This window comes from Stegastes partitus, unplaced genomic scaffold (assembly GCF_000690725.1).
Source record: "Stegastes partitus isolate 25-593 unplaced genomic scaffold, Stegastes_partitus-1.0.2 Scaffold371, whole genome shotgun sequence".
NCBI lineage: Eukaryota > Metazoa > Chordata > Actinopteri > Pomacentridae > Stegastes > Stegastes partitus.
Window position 1 is genome coordinate 82,706 of NW_007578102.1, and position 15,698 is coordinate 98,403.

Sequence of the window (15,698 nt, forward strand, 5' to 3'; positions counted from 1 at the left end):
GAGAGGGTTGTCTAACATGTCGGTCCAAAATGTCCTATTGGGCTTCAACTGGGTTGAGATCTGGTGACTGTGAAGCTCATAGCGTGTGGGTCACATCTCTCTAATGTTCTTAAACCCGTTCATTGACCACTCAGGCTCAGCTATGAATAGAGGTGCAGTCGTGACTCGATAATCCGACACTAAACGTAAAACCTTCTTTTAGAAGCAAGGCTGTCGGATTGTCAAGACGGAGGTCCAGATACAAGGAGGGCTTGATGCTGGAAGGCTCATTAGTTGTTAATTATTGTTCATAGTTGTTATAATAACTAGTAGGGCTGGTCCCAATAGAACTTTCTGCTCTCTGGATGCTCAGGCCCAGTTAATGATGAATATCCGAATATTCGGCGTGATCAGGGGACATTTCCACCCCGGGGCAGCGCTCTAACGGGGTGGAAGTGTCCAGAATACGCTCCACCGTTACATCCATGTTTACTTCCATAAACACTGAGCACGCTCGCTGCGTGTGACGTCGTCGTGTCCTCTTCAGCGCATGCGGGACACTTTTGGGTCGTATGAAGTTCACACAGCAGATCACATACAAGTCGTATTAAATTGGAAATGTGAACGAACTCGAAAAAAAATCGAATTTCACAAAAAAAATCTGAAGTCCTGCAGTGTGAAAGTAGCCAATCTGTTCAGTCAGATAATACGCCGTTATCTTATGTGTGACATAAAATTTCATGTCGGAGTCAGAATCCAAGGCTATCGCTATGTTGAGGCTGTTTTTATGGGTTCTGTTGGTTTTTCCTAAAAACCTGTTGGATAGCAGGTTTAGGATTGTTAAGGGTCGGATTATCGAGTCACGACTGTATTATCACAATGGAAGAGAAACACCTGTAACAATAGAAGCGCTTCATCACAGGATAACGGTGATCACTTACCACAACCTTGTATTAATTATTTACAGTGACCCTTCCTTCTAAAGGGACAAGTGGACTCCATGTTAAATGCCCCCCACAGCAGAACAGAGCCACCGAATCCCCTCACTGTTGAGTCTTTAGCGTTTTTATTTAGGTCATTGTGGCCGATGTTACAGGTCTGCCATATGCAGTGTTAGAGTCACAGGATGAAGTAAGTATATGAGTTAATCTATAACCATTTCTTAGTTCAGTTTCTAGAAAGCATCTTTTATGGTACTTATGATTGAAAAGATGGATCATTTGTTTCAAGGTGCACACCGGCCTCATCATATCGTCTGTGGTTTTGTTAGATTCAACGATCGTGGCAGCTCAGATTGTTTTGCTGTAGAGAACACTGAGATAATCTATGATGACACATTCCATCATCCATTTATTTAAAGTATAGCATCCTGCCTTGAACGCATTTTGAACCATGTATATTCTATGTTACCCTTTTTCTCTCCGTGTCAATCATGATGTGCCTTTCAGTCCAATCATCCTTCAGCCCGCTGTAGCCTGTGTACAAGATGGACGGCAGTGGATGAATGTTGAGTTGTTACTATTGATCAGAGCTCTGGAGGCTGGCAGAGCCTGGCCTCCCAGCATGCCTTTTTTTTTTTTTTTTTTTGGTTCAATACAACTCAAGTTTGCACTGTGCAGATCTGGTCATTGTTGGATTTTAATACCGCCCTCCAACATCAGGCACATTGATTTCTTTGCAGAAGGATGTTTTTGCCTCCATAAGTATTGAATAGACTTTAAACAAAGAGGATCATCCATATGCCCCAGAGTGAGCACGGATTCTTGTTGAGGAAGAAACAATACTAAAAATAGGCCGTACTCGTTGTTTTTCATGTGTATGCAAGGGCACGGCAACATTAACACTGGAATTGCCAAGGGGGTTAATTTATTCTAAGGTTTGTAATTGCAAAATTAAGGATAATTGGGTTGCACACAGAAGAAAGTCGGATAAAAGCTCTAATAATTAATTTGACTTAGGCAGCACTCCCCCACACATACACACACAGGCAGTAGATCTTCCACTGATCTCCCAGCAGTTGATTATGTGTTATTGTTGAGGCTTAATGAACCCTTTCTCTCTCTGTTTTTCAATCTATTTCTAGCATTTTGCATCAGTGTTAATTCCAGCCTCACTTTTTGTGCTTAGTTTATTGGTAGCACAGTGAACTTTCTGTGTTGCATCATGTTTTTTCACTCTCACAGAGCATGTTTGAGCTGATTTCACATTTAATGGGAGACAGAGAGACAGAGAAGAGAAAGAGAGACTCAGTTAGATTATGCAGATGACTGTCTAACCAGCATCCAGATGGGTGTCTTTCAACAAGTCCTGAATCTGTTTCAGACTTTCCTAAGGTTCAGTCTTCTCTGCAGCACGGGGGAAAAAAAACACCAGCCTTCTCCTGAAGAAATCTGAATTGTATATGTGATGAAGGATATTCTGTATCGCTTGCGATATAATTTCTCTTGGTCCCGGAGGTATGATGCATATGCATAAGTTAAACGAGATGAGCTGGTAAGATGTGCATTTTTAATGGCGCATTTGCTCTTGTGTGAGTGGGAGGGTTAGTGAGGAGGCCCCGTCAGATCACATTTTGATCGTCACTGCAGAGTTTGACAGACACAGATCTGTCTGTAAGCGCTGAGACAAGGCGGTGTGGTTGTGGTGCCGATTCAGAGGAGAAGAATGAGAAGCACCTTTGGGGTGAATCCTGCCGGTTTGACTGCCTGCCTGGCTCACTGGCTGGAGATGAATATTGCATGGTGCCTGCTCAAGGGGGCTGGTGACTGCTGAGGGTGTGAGTCCCCCTCCCCACCTGCCAGTTGCTGTCTCCGTCTCTTCTCGTCTTCCTCTCTGTCTCTCTTGGACTACATCTAAGCTAATTCAACAGATTTTGTAAACATTGTTTGCATGTGAAAATGGCGAGTGTCCACATTTCAGTTTGTTTTTGTCCGTTGTGTAAAGCTTGAAAAGTAGGAAAAGTGGAAAAAAAAAAAAGTTTCTTCTTCCTGTTGGCCGGTAAACCACAGAATTGTGCAGCCAACATTTTGTCACTGGTGAGAAAGACGGTCCAGTCATGTATTCTCAGGTGAATTAACATCTGTTCTGGGTTGTAATGCATCCAAACTCACATTCTAATTGTTCTCATGTATGCCGTTTTTATGTTTTGTTGTCTAACAGTGAGCAAAAAAAGGTAAATACTCAGAGCACGAGGATGAACGTTTATTCCTGCCGTATAATTCTTATTCTTACCATAAACCTTTGAGAGGAAAACATAAATACAACACTTGCATTGCGTAATCGGCCATATTAACTTTTTAAAATAAGGTCAATGTCTTTAGGTTAGCTGGGGACCTGTGTTGTGTGTCATTTCCAGTCTTGATCTCTTTTTCATTTCCTTTAATTCTTCTACAGTTTGTCATTTGCACCAACAATGCGTGACCACAGTCTACAGATGTAATAACGCCAGAGAAATTTTGAAAAGTTCAGTTTTAGGGAGTTTGAAATGCTAGTTCAGTGTCAACAGTGTACCAGGACGGACAGATGTGCTCTCGAGTTTAGCAATCTTTGCATTAGTGTGGCCCAAGTTTTTGGAGGGCAGTGGTACGCAAAATTTACATTATCGTATGTTCCTTTAATTTTTGCTCAGTACGTTTCAGATACAACACACGTAACCGAAACGCAGAAAATCGCATTAAGTCCACATGGCTAATTAGCATAAGCAATACTAAGCCATGAGTAATTAACATATCATTACATATGCATGTCACTGAAACCATTTTTCTTGACCTATATTTATACACTTACTGTTTGTACCAACAGAAAATGTATTGTTAAGAAAACAGGGCTAAAGTTAAGTTCTGCATTTCACCACAAAGCTTGCTAACATTCCAGCAACAGTCCAGCTGTCCGCTACAGTGACGACGCTGTGCTCGTGTTTCATGCATCGTGCACGTCATTTTCCAGTTTCTCTTTGGCAGCAGTGATGCTGACCACTGACACTTTTCCATATCTTCATGGGCGGCTGTAGCTCAGGTGGGAGAGCGGGTTGTCCTCTATGGTGGTTCGATCCCCTGCCCGTCCACAGTCGAAGTATCCTTGGGCTAGACACTGAACCTGAAGTTGCTCCCAAGTTGCATGGCAGCTCTGTTGCTGTTGATCTACTCTCAGATGTACATCGCTTTGGATAAAAGCTAAATGAAATTGTAAACCAGGCTTTTAGATACTGCACAGCTGCTAAGGTGCGTCGTCTCGCTGCTACCTTCCTTCTGCTTGATGAAAAGCGTCACATCTTCTCAAACTAACTAACTCTTGCTACATTACCTTAGTAAATGAGGCTAACCCCCCTAGTCCACACGGTACAGCTGACCTATGGACACTGAGGGAACAATGCAGGTGGAACTTGTGCTCCACCGTTTCTCATTGTAATCGTTCTTCTCGCGAGGCATATCAAACAGAGGAAATCTCACACTGCACCGGAGATCGTACACAGAATAGTTGAGGGTGAATTCGCATACCGTTGCACTCCCAGTCTCTGCATGCCTCCCGGTCTCTCTCCATGCGAGACAGCACCTCTCTGCTGCTGCTGCTGGCCTTTCTGTGGCAGCCGTTGGCACTACTAGGCTGTCACATCACACCCTCTCCCCTCTGCTGCATGTCCCCCTCTCCACCCCCTCCCAGCCTTCCTCCCTTTCCCTGTCTTCTGCGTTCCTTCTTCCACTCTCCATGTGTCTTGTCAGTTGTGTTTGGCAACGGTGTCATTATTGGGCAGCCCGTATCACACTTCCTCCGACGAACTGTCTGTCTGCTCTCCCTCGCCGTCTCTCGCTCTACTTTTCTCTCTCTTTCAATCTCCCTGCTAGTGACTTGCCCATGGCGGTTGTGTGTCACCTTTATACCCAAGACATGCTGTCCCTCACAGACGTTACCCATAATGCCTTGCACAACTGCCACTTAATCTCTATCCCCTGCAGCTTGTCCCCATCACAAAACCAGAATGATGTGAGTGAAACGAGGGAGCACACCACATGGTACAGAACAGAAATACAAGTCGAGAAGGAGGATTCACAGAGCCTGTATTATGATGATTAACGTTTTGGAAGAGATGCTAATTAATTGGCCTAACTAGTTGTTTTTGTTTTGTCTCAGGCTTGGAGTAATTGATCATTGTGACATCTGACATATGGACCTGTATTCATATATTAATCTTCCAACCTTTAATGACTTTGTATTGGCCAGTGTTATTGTTTCTGCCATAACACTGATATGAGGTGTTTGCGTAATAGTGAACATGCAGTTTGGCTATGAATGTGTAGCCTTGGCAGGATTTGGATAATCCCATTTGGATAAGCAAGATAAGATACACCGTAAAGGCATGTTCTTCTGAAAGCATCACTTCAGCGTTAAGTTCTACAATCATTCAACAGACATTCAAGTTTAGATCCCTACAAATGGCCGTCTGTAAAACGCTCTGATCTTAGTTTTGTCCAGACCGTGACCCCTGCTTCATTCAGGGTCATTTCTCTGTGACTTCCTTGTGTGTGTGTGTGTTTGCGGGGGCCCCAGTCTTTCTGCTGCGAGCTCCTGATTGTGTGACACCCATGTGCGGCAGATGAGACGGCCTGTCAGTCAGCTCTGGCCTGGCTGCCCTTTGAAGGCCAGGCCAGGGGGCGAAGAGGTGCCGCAAATGGCCTGTGAAGTTTACATACACTGCCCACTGCTAAACAGATTAGCTCTAATGAAGTGTCTAATGTCGGGGCCGCTGGCTGACATAATCCTGCCTGGCAGCCCGGCCCCTTGGCTGCCAGAAAAGCCGCCCTCCCTCCAGCCCTCTCTTCCGCCCTCGCATGGCCTCTGCTGCCACCCAGGGCGACTCCACACGGGGAGGTGCCCACTGTTAATCATGCTGGACAGTGTGCGATCTGACATGCAAATGTAGGTCATTGCATATGTAAATGTGTGATTACGAGGCTGGCATGCCAGGACACATTAGCAAGACTGTGCTCTCAGCAGGCGGTTGTCACAGCGCTTTAGAGGCTCATGCTAACATTTGTCAAGCTACCATGCAGCGAATGAAAGCAATGCCCTCTTGTCCTCTCTGCTCTCTCTTTTGCTCTCTCCCTCGCTCTCCCTCTCTCTCTTCGTCTCTCTCTCTCTCTCAGTCTCTAGCTGTCCGTCCTGCATTATGAACAGTCATCGCCCAATATGGCTGCACTCTGTGAGACAAACCTCATCGATCTTTGCGTAGGTTTTCATTTTCCTTATGCGATTTTATTTCACTGTGAAACAACATATTACAGTTGTTAAAAGACTTTGTGGTAACTGTTAGTGAAGCATAATGGCAGCTTTTTGGATCTAAGACGGTGTTAAATAATGGCCTGTGGAGCATCGTGTCATGCTCGCTGTCAGCGACTCTCACACAGCTCGGCATGATGGCGGTGGTGCCACGCTGAAAAATGCACACACCTCGGCGGTGTTAATTGGACAGGGCATCTCATTGGCTCACGCCTCTTCCTTTTGCTGTCAACTTTAAAAAACAATGAAATGCCTAAATTAGCACCCCTCTTCAGTCCTCCGTGCTCCAGTGAACCATCCTGTTTTGAGGTTCTCCTCACTGTCTTTGTGTGTGTTTTTGTATTTGTTACTTTAGTTGTTGTTTAATTTTTGTGAGACATTTTTAGTTTTGTCAGTGTACAAACAATAAACTGTGAGTGGTGACGTTGCTCTGCTTCAGTGTCATCAACATTAAATAGACAGACTTGAGGCGTGATCCTATGGTTAAGTGCTAAGTATGAAAGTATTGTGAACAAGTTAAGTTGTTTATTCAGCAAAAACCTAAAGTCCCACCTGCATCTGATTTCTATCACTTGAAATTGTTTGTATTAAAGTTTAGATTCCTTGAAGTCACATCACAGGCAATTTAAAAATGTCATCTTGGAAAAGACTTAACAAACATGAGTGCATTTCTGCAACATAGAGAAGACATACGCTGTAACTCCCTAATAACATCATGGACAGTTTGAGATGCTGGACAATATGATCAACAAGCTAACAGCCCAGGTGAGGAATGTAAGGGACTTCTGGAAGTGTACAGTTGTGGATTTCACAGAGACAACACTACAGGAATTATCCCAGACCTCGTTATTACTTGGGATTGACCACTGTGTTTTTTTTTCAGGGGCGATGTTGATATCAATTATTTGTGATGAAGAAAGGCCGGTAACTGATACTTGGAACTGAAATACATTAAAAGCTATTTATTTATTTATTTATTTAACAACACAAGATAGTAGTGAACCCTTCATTCATAACTATGTGTGTTCATTAATAAGGATTGCTATTACTGAATTTATACATAAATACATTAAATGTTTTATATTGCCAGCATGTGATGGAAGGAAACCTGTCATTTATAACTAGACTACTTCATTGATACGATTTCTTGCAATTGAATTTGTATATTAGAAATTGGGGAGATGATGTTTGAGCATCATGTGACGCTGCGACGCTCTCCTGTTTACTGTGAGGTCAACTGATTGAGATCAATAACAGTTTGGGTCGTACAGTTCTGTCTGCTGTTCTTCTCTGTGTAGTTAATCTTTCTCTGTTTTATCACTTTAGTGACAAAACAGAGAAAGTTTCACGCAGGCCCAGATCTTTATTTGCAGCATTTGTTATTGTTTTTAAGGTAATCGTAGCCTTAGCCACTGTGAAAGCAGCTCATGTCCTGGTTTGTGACAACGGCTGCTCTTCTTGTTTAGTTTTTGCAGATTGTGTGTCTGTGTCTGTCAGGTAGAACAGAGCATTGAAGCAAGTCTTACTTAAGGGAGATGTTATGATACTCGAGATAGAGTTACCTGCAAGCTAAAAGGCACAGCAGACCTCTTAGCAATAGCCGTAGCTCAACATCATCGACAAAATAAATTGTAACTGTACCACTTGTTTAATTATTGGGGCCTTTTCTGTATGCCAGGCATACGAGGCATGCGTAATGGAAGACGTAAAATGATGCATGATGAAGTTCATCAGGTAGAACTCCTCAGAATTTAGCCAAAGAACCTGCATTACTTTGCTTCTGTGCACTTTGGTTGAGCTCAGCAACAGACTGAACTGGAAATGTTCCTCTGAGACTGCCCAGTAGCAGACTAGCTAGTATGCTAATTTTGTGTATGTACACTGGGCTAGACAGAGCATGAGTTTCAGTTCATCCTGTGCTCCTTGAGTTCTCCTGCTGAGATCAGAAGTGAACTTTTTAGTGAACTTTCCAGTACAGGTGGCACCATGTTGTTTTTATTTATTTTAATATACTCTATTAATCCTGGATAGGGGAAATTCTTTATTTGCAGCCCCAGGACGTTGGGCTCAACCACTTTAAGGTGCCATTGGAGCAGAATGGGTTAAGGGCCTTGCTCAGGGGCCCAGCAGTTACAACACTATGGTGCTGCTGCTTGAACCCCTCGACCTTTCCATCAGTAGCCCAAAGCCTTCACCACTGAGCCACCACGAATGAGCTGAAAGTCATTTACACATTGGATCGTGACAACGCCACCTACTCTGTTACCATAGAAGTCCACTCACTTGTATCCTTGCATTTTATTTTATTTCTTGTTTGTACAATTTTCAGACATTTTCCAAAGGTAATTGTTAAAATAACTGCCAGGTTCATCCCCAGTAAAAATAATCATTAGCTGCGGTTATTGTTGTTGTGGTCGGGTTAAACACTTTGATAGAATTAAAATCATTGTCTGCTTCCTGGTAGTGAGTCAGCTGAGGGAATCCTGCATCGCCTCCAGTCTGTGCTCATGGTAACATTGTCAAAAAATGTGAAAGTGAAGCGTACAAATGTGATGACACTTTCCTCTTGTATGTTGTAGTGCTTAGGAGATTAATTTTTGACCTTCTCCCCCCTCTTCATCCTTCTTCCCTCTCTCCTAAGTTGCTTGCCCCTGAGCTGCTCCCACAACCACGCTGGCAGAAGCGCTGGTGACATGTGGCATTCTGATATCTGTCACCTTCTGTTTGCTCCCGCCAACGCCTTTTACAAGTTTACCAAAGGGCTGGAAAGGTCACGCAGCCTGCTCTGTGCATTTTTCACACATCGTATCAAGGGGCTCGTTCTGGTTTATTTTTGAGTGGGTTTTTTTTTTGTGTTTGTTTGTTTTAATTGTGGAAGGTGAGTGTCTCAGCCTGCACAACAAATCGTGTGGTGAGGAGGGGTGAGGAGTCCTTTAGTCCGTGGCCCAGTGCCAGATTGTTGGTGATATAACTTGGCAGACGAAGGAAGAGAACTCTGTAGCTCTGTGAACTTAAAAAGCTCAGACCGAATGATTAGAAGAATGCATTTATGTAAATAAGATATTTCATGCCTCCGTGCCAGCGAAGGCCCTGGCTGGAGGCATTATGTTTTTGGGTTGTTCATTCCTCCGTCCCTCCGTCCCTCCGGTCGTCCCACACTCTCATGAAGGCGGTATCTCAGGAATGCCTTGAGGGAATTTCTTCAAATGTGGCACAAATGGTCAAGGTCATTGTGACCTCACAGAACATGTTTTTGTCCATAACTCAAGAATTCAAATCTAACTTCACACAAATGTTTCGTAGGATAAAATGATGACATTTTATATCTAAAAGGTCGACTTCACGACAACATACCATTCTGCAACAAGTCTTTCAGGAACTGGACGAGGGATTGTGACCGTAGTTTACACTCGATTGGATCCTGAATCAGTGACACTAATTTGGGGTGCCCACGTTGAAACTGATTGTGTTGATCTTCTGTGCTGTTGAAGATAGGTGTGAATTTTTTAATAGTTGCAGCTTCTGTGCAGCGTTTGAAGCGCCGTCTTTTGTCATGGCTGCAACCTTTTTGCTTTTTTTTAAAGTTATTTTTTTGGCCTTTGTGCCTTTATTGGATAGTGTAGTAGTTAGAGAGAGACAGGAAAGTAGGGGAGAAGAATGGGGGGGAGGACATGTGGGAAAGGGCCATGAGCGGGAATTGAACTCATGACCTCCACATCGGGACTGTAGCCCTGCACATGGGACGCCAGCTCAACCAGGTGAGCTATAGCGGCGCCCAACCTTTTTGCTTTTTAAGCGCGTGAACACATACAAAGAATTTTTTGGTTCTGTCAATTACCGACTTCAAAGTCTTCAGCACACCCATAAGTCCGGACAGACATGGATGTAAACTTCAACTTCAGTGGCAGGTGGAGGTATTTAACGGGGCGAGGGTAATTTATTGGTTTTATCGTTGCTCTAGCTCTGTTTTAACCACAGAACAACACCCATGAACCCAAAGGTATTTATTAGCCGCCAAGACAACGAAAGTCATAATTACAAGGTTTACATACATACATAAGAAGATGACACTGGTCTACGCCCATTTTGGTGTCAAAGATTTTTGAGCTGATTTTGGACAATTGCAATGAGCTGAATCCAAATATTACATTGGTTTTGCCTCAATGAGGTCAAAATTTTGATTTGATGAAACATGCACTTTACTTGTATTTACCTTTACAAATGCTTATGCTCATTGATTTTTGGATAATTTAGATTATGAAAAGGATTAGAAAATGAAAGTTTTCCTCTAAAATATGATTTTATATGAGAAATACTAAAATAAATCAATCGCTTATGTGAAAAAATGCAATCAATTTAGTGGTAAAATAGATTTTTAAAAATCGAGTTGACATTAAAACCTGACCTGATACAGAAAAGCAGACGTCATGTTTGGATTCAGCGTTGCAAAAATGTCCTAAATCAGTTTAAAAAATCCTAGACACCTTCAAAAAAGTATTTATTTATAACCCAGTGTTATCAATCCACATTATACTACAGATAAAACATTACATGCTACCTGTGCTAATTTAAAGTTGATGTCTAGTGGAAGCGTGGAACCACTTTTGTCAAAAAATCCTCCCAGGCCCGGCGTGATGCTGTTCTGCTAACTGCAGCAGGTTCGACTCGACAACTTGCTGCCTTTCTACTTTTTAAAATTGATTGGGGCAAACATTGCAGTCCCAACCCTCGAGGTTTTCTTTGAGTACCTATGTAGAAACCATGAGGTGCAGATTTTTCTCTATCTATAGTCTTTAGTGAGGCAGGTGCTTGAGTTAAGTGAATGCACATTCCTTCAGACCTTTCACAGCGTGACACATCAGCCTAATCATCAGTCAAATCATCAGCAGCCTAGAGCAGCCTCTCAGCAAAACAAACTACAGACGCTGGGCTTTACCACAGTTTCACCCACATCGCTCAGCCCTCATCTTTTCCTCTTTCAGTAATGTGGAGATAGTTGCACTTCAATGACAGCATTACAGCAAAATGTCTGTAAATGATGTGCTATTTGTTTCTCCCTTGTGCAGAGAGTCAGGGCACATGCACGCAGGCTTTGTGAACATGAATGTGTGTGTGTGTGTGTGTGTGTGTGTCTGTGTGTGTGTGTGTGTGTGTGTCTGTGTGTGTGTCTGTGTGTGTGTCTGTGTGTGTGTGTGTGTGTGTGTGAACATTAATGTATTTAAGCCTCTGCTCTGGCAACAGCTGTGGCCGGAGCCACGGTGCTCGGGGTTTTCAGTCCATCCTATTCTAACAAACGATTGAATACAAATTACTGTGACTTCACAGAACACCTTTTTGTGCTATAACTCAACTTGTAAACATGTTATCTCAGGAACTTTCAGATGTTGATTCGAACTTTAGATGTACGTAAACTGAAACCTGACTGTCGCACAACCGCAAGCCGGTAATTGTTGTTTCTTTCCTTTTCAGAAACCATTGCAGCCAGATATGGGCCACAATTCACTGGCTAACTTCCAGATTGAGAAGAAGATTGGACGTGGCCAGTTCAGTGAGGTTTATCGAGCGAGGTACCTGTTAGACAACACATCAGTGGCCCTGAAGAAAGTTCAGGTAAGACACAGTAAATTTATCCCTTTAAATAGGAAGTACAGTGAATATATTTACCCAAAGCTCAGTTTGTCACAGGGACATCACTAATGCACTCACACTTCTGGGTGTTTTGGCACTTCAGAATTCACCTCATCTGCATGTAGGATATTCTACAGTTGTAGAAAGCAGCAGATCCACCTGCTGCTACTGTGGATAGGAGAGCTGAATGATTTTGGTAAATTATCTAATTGTAATTTTTTTGATAGATAGTGGGAGTTAATTTGTGATATAATTTTATAAATCAAGCTTTGGTTCAGTATTTACTGGGCAACAGATTTAAAACATGTGAGGGAGCATTACCACACAAGACACCCTGACAACCTGAAAAGTCTCAGAAGGAGGACATGAGTTTGTCAGGATGCTGGAATGACAGATTAAACCCGAGTCAGACATGCTGCATAATGAATATGCTCAAATGCTGCCTTGGTGATTTGCTAATTGCATTGTTTTAAAGCACAGTTTCATTTGAAGCTGATTAATCATTCAGACCTTTTTGCTACACAAACACAAGTTGCTCCAGCTTCAGTAAGCCCAGCAAAGTGGACTTTTTAAATCTGTTGTCCACGTTGTTAGAGAAGAACCACTGCTATGTCCATACACCTAAACATACATGTGAACTGTGTTGGTTAATATTGACTCTGCAGTTCTCTTGGTGAATTTGCACATACATAGATACATGATGCAGTATTCACCGGCTTATACAGACTGCTCAGAGGATATGCGGCTGTGATTGAGCATCTGCACACGTAGCTACACCTTACACAGGGGTATGTGTGTGTTACTCAGTTGTGAACACCTGTAGTTACTCGTGCGCCGCCCTCTAGATAACAGCAACCATGTTCTCTGTTTAGTGTTTTTTTTTTTTTCATAGTTTCTCTACATCTCTCCATCTTACAATTTTTTGAATATGTCATAACACCCATCTCTGTCCTCTCTCTCTCTCTCCCTCTCCCCTTTTGATCTCTTGATAGATATTCGACTTGATGGATGCCAAAGCTCGGCAAGATTGCATCAAAGAGATAGATCTCCTTAAGGTAAAGAACCAGAGAAGAGGGAGACGGCGCCATGCGCTGTGCTCTGTTCTCTTAAGGTGCCTCAGCTGAGACCTTCCACCACAGGAAAACAATTGATCTGCACCAGACGGCATGGATTTGTGTGTTGTGTGTGCGTGCATTTCCTTCGATGGTTACAGATGCAGAGGGTGTTTGTGTACGCAAGTGAGAATCTGAATGAGAATGTGTGTGTGACGGTACAGTATGTGTGTATTACCCTCTTCTTGTGTGTGTACGTGTGTGTGTATTTCGGGGTACAACAGTGTTACATCCCTCCAGGCTCACATTGGCTCTTTTTTTAATGCCAAAACTATTGTTTTTTTTTTTTTAAATCCTTTTGAAATGTTTAAAGCCAGGCAACAGTGCATCTGCATGGAAATTTAGCAGCTTCTCTCATGTGTCTCTTCCCTTTCTTCATTCTGGCTTTCCTTTTTTTTCCCAATGAAGTGGTTTCATTTATTAAACTACCTTAAACATGTGTCAACTGAGCTGCTCTCAAATACTAATGAACAAACTAATGACAGCTTCAATATCGCTGCCTGTCTGAGAGATCCTAGATGTGTGTCAGAGTTCTGTGTTTGTTGTTTGACTGTGTGCGTGTGTGCATGTGTGCAGTTCTGCTAGTGTTCCTCTCCACATATGCAGCCTTTCTGCATGTGAATGTGTGCACTGCAGGCATTTTGTGCACATGTGCACGCTCGCACGTACACATTAGGGAAAACAAGAAAACAAAACCAATTAGTTTGTGCCACTCAAACACTTCATTGAAGCTCCTGGGGCTCCTTGGGCCAATCAAAGACAGCCATACTCAGACGCAGACGAGTCCCTGCAGAGAGCTGTAATCTGAGGAGCAGATCATTGACTTGACGCATGAGACAGCAGGGTTTTCCTGATTTGTACTTCTGACCTCCTAAGAGGGGTCAGTACAGGGTTAAATGTCACACTCTGCCAGGTGACTGTGTTTCTCATTTCCTTTAAACATCTCCTACATTTCCTTTTTCTTCCTGTATCAAATCCTCTTCCTTCACCTTTTTGCTGTGTCCTTCTCCCCTCTGCTTTTCCTTATCTGTCCTGTCCATCCATTATCTATACACTCCTTAATCCTCAGTCGGGTCGCGGGGGGGCTGGAGCCTATCCCAGCCGACTTAGGGCAAAGGCAGGGCCTGTCTGTCCTGTCTATACCTTTTTGGCCAGTTTCTATGTTTGCTTCATTTTTCCCACTCAGAGCTTTTTATTCCCTACTTTTCATCCTGCGAGCTGATTGCCTGTGAACATGGAAGTTATGCCTGGCCCTGCGCTGCCCAGCCAGCCCGATAATAAAAGACTGAGTGTGAGAGAGACAGTCCTTCTGCCTTATCCCCCACTAGACAGGCCAACAGGAGACACAGCCAAATCAGAATAATGAGAGGCACGCTGGCATGGGCCGACTGGAATGACACACATAGTCGCACATGGTCATACGCACACACACACACACATGTACTCAGTCACGGCCTTTCAACAGCATGCCTATTTATTTGTTTGTCTGTCTGCCTGTGTTTGTGTCTGCTTATTCATCTGTATTTCCTCGCTCTGGCATTATCATTTCAACTTGAGAATCTCACTTCTGTCTTTGTCCTTTCGTCTAAATCCTCGCTGATAGGGATGTCGGTTGCAGAAATGGCCTGTTCCCTGTCTGCCAGTCTGCTAATTTTGCCGTTCTTGAAACCTCACAGCTGCATATACCTCTGGCTTGTGGTTAGCATCGAGCCTGAATTGTTTTTTTTGACTAATGATGTGCCCTAATCAGGAGCGAAAAGCTGCGACGATGCATGCTTACTTTTCTGTATTTGTGTAAAAATGTGTGGTATGTGTTTGCATGTATGCCTGGGTTCTGCTTCTGATTAGATTATAGCAGCAGTTTACTGACAAGACAGAGAGTTGGCAGCAACTAGCTTCACTTAACCTGATACACACACACACACACTATGAATTTAATTTAATTAGGTTTATATATATGTTCTTTCTGTATTCAGTATATCTTTTTGCTGGTTTAGTACATATTTAGTTCCGATTGTTATCAACAGACAACCAAAATTGTATTTTTTTAATTTCCTGAAGTGAAAAATATCCGGTTAAAATTCAAAGCAACTGTACATGACTTGAAAACAGACACATTCAGATTAGCGCTGCGTGACCACAGTGATTTGGGACATATATTTTTACGGTTTTATGATGCTGACCTAATTTAAATTCTCTTGTTACAGAGGTACCTAATCTCAATAAGGTGTTTACGGTTTAAAAAAAGGCTAAACACATCAAAGACATTTTAATATACGTCCTGCAATAGAAGCTGCTTTTCATAACAAATGTAGAATATAACAGAAAATCTTTTCATTCATTGATGTTCATGTTTTTACCAGCTTTGCCTTTTTAATTACACTATAAAATAATTTACTAGCATGCTTAATTTGTGTGCCTTCAGATTGCATTAGTCAGTACCTTGTTCTTCTTTGAAGCACATCACCAGCTCAACAAACGTATCACATAGGGTCTTGCATGATTAAGTAATTACACACGCTGGTAGGTCTCAGCCAGCATGTGTAATTACATAATCATGCAAGACTGTATGTGATATTTCCCAATGAATGATTGTTGTATTGCGGTAGAGTCCCATCCATCATTTACATAAACATCTGCATGTGAACACATCTCTTCATTCCTCTGTATCCTCCGCCTGAGGTTCAAGTTGCGGAAGAGCAGTGG

At 42.7% G+C, this 15,698-nt stretch overlaps 1 protein-coding gene across 1 annotated transcript in view; it reads left to right on the forward strand.

The window, feature by feature from the left end:
- The window catches only part of nek7 (NIMA-related kinase 7), a 66,829-nt gene that overhangs the window by 21,342 nt on the left and 29,789 nt on the right, over positions 1-15,698 (forward strand). The window contains exons 3-4 of the mRNA XM_008284756.1: positions 11,722-11,862; positions 12,873-12,935. Of these exons, the coding sequence (XP_008282978.1) occupies positions 11,722-11,862; positions 12,873-12,935 (204 nt within the window). The remainder of the gene's footprint in view (positions 1-11,721; positions 11,863-12,872; positions 12,936-15,698) is intronic.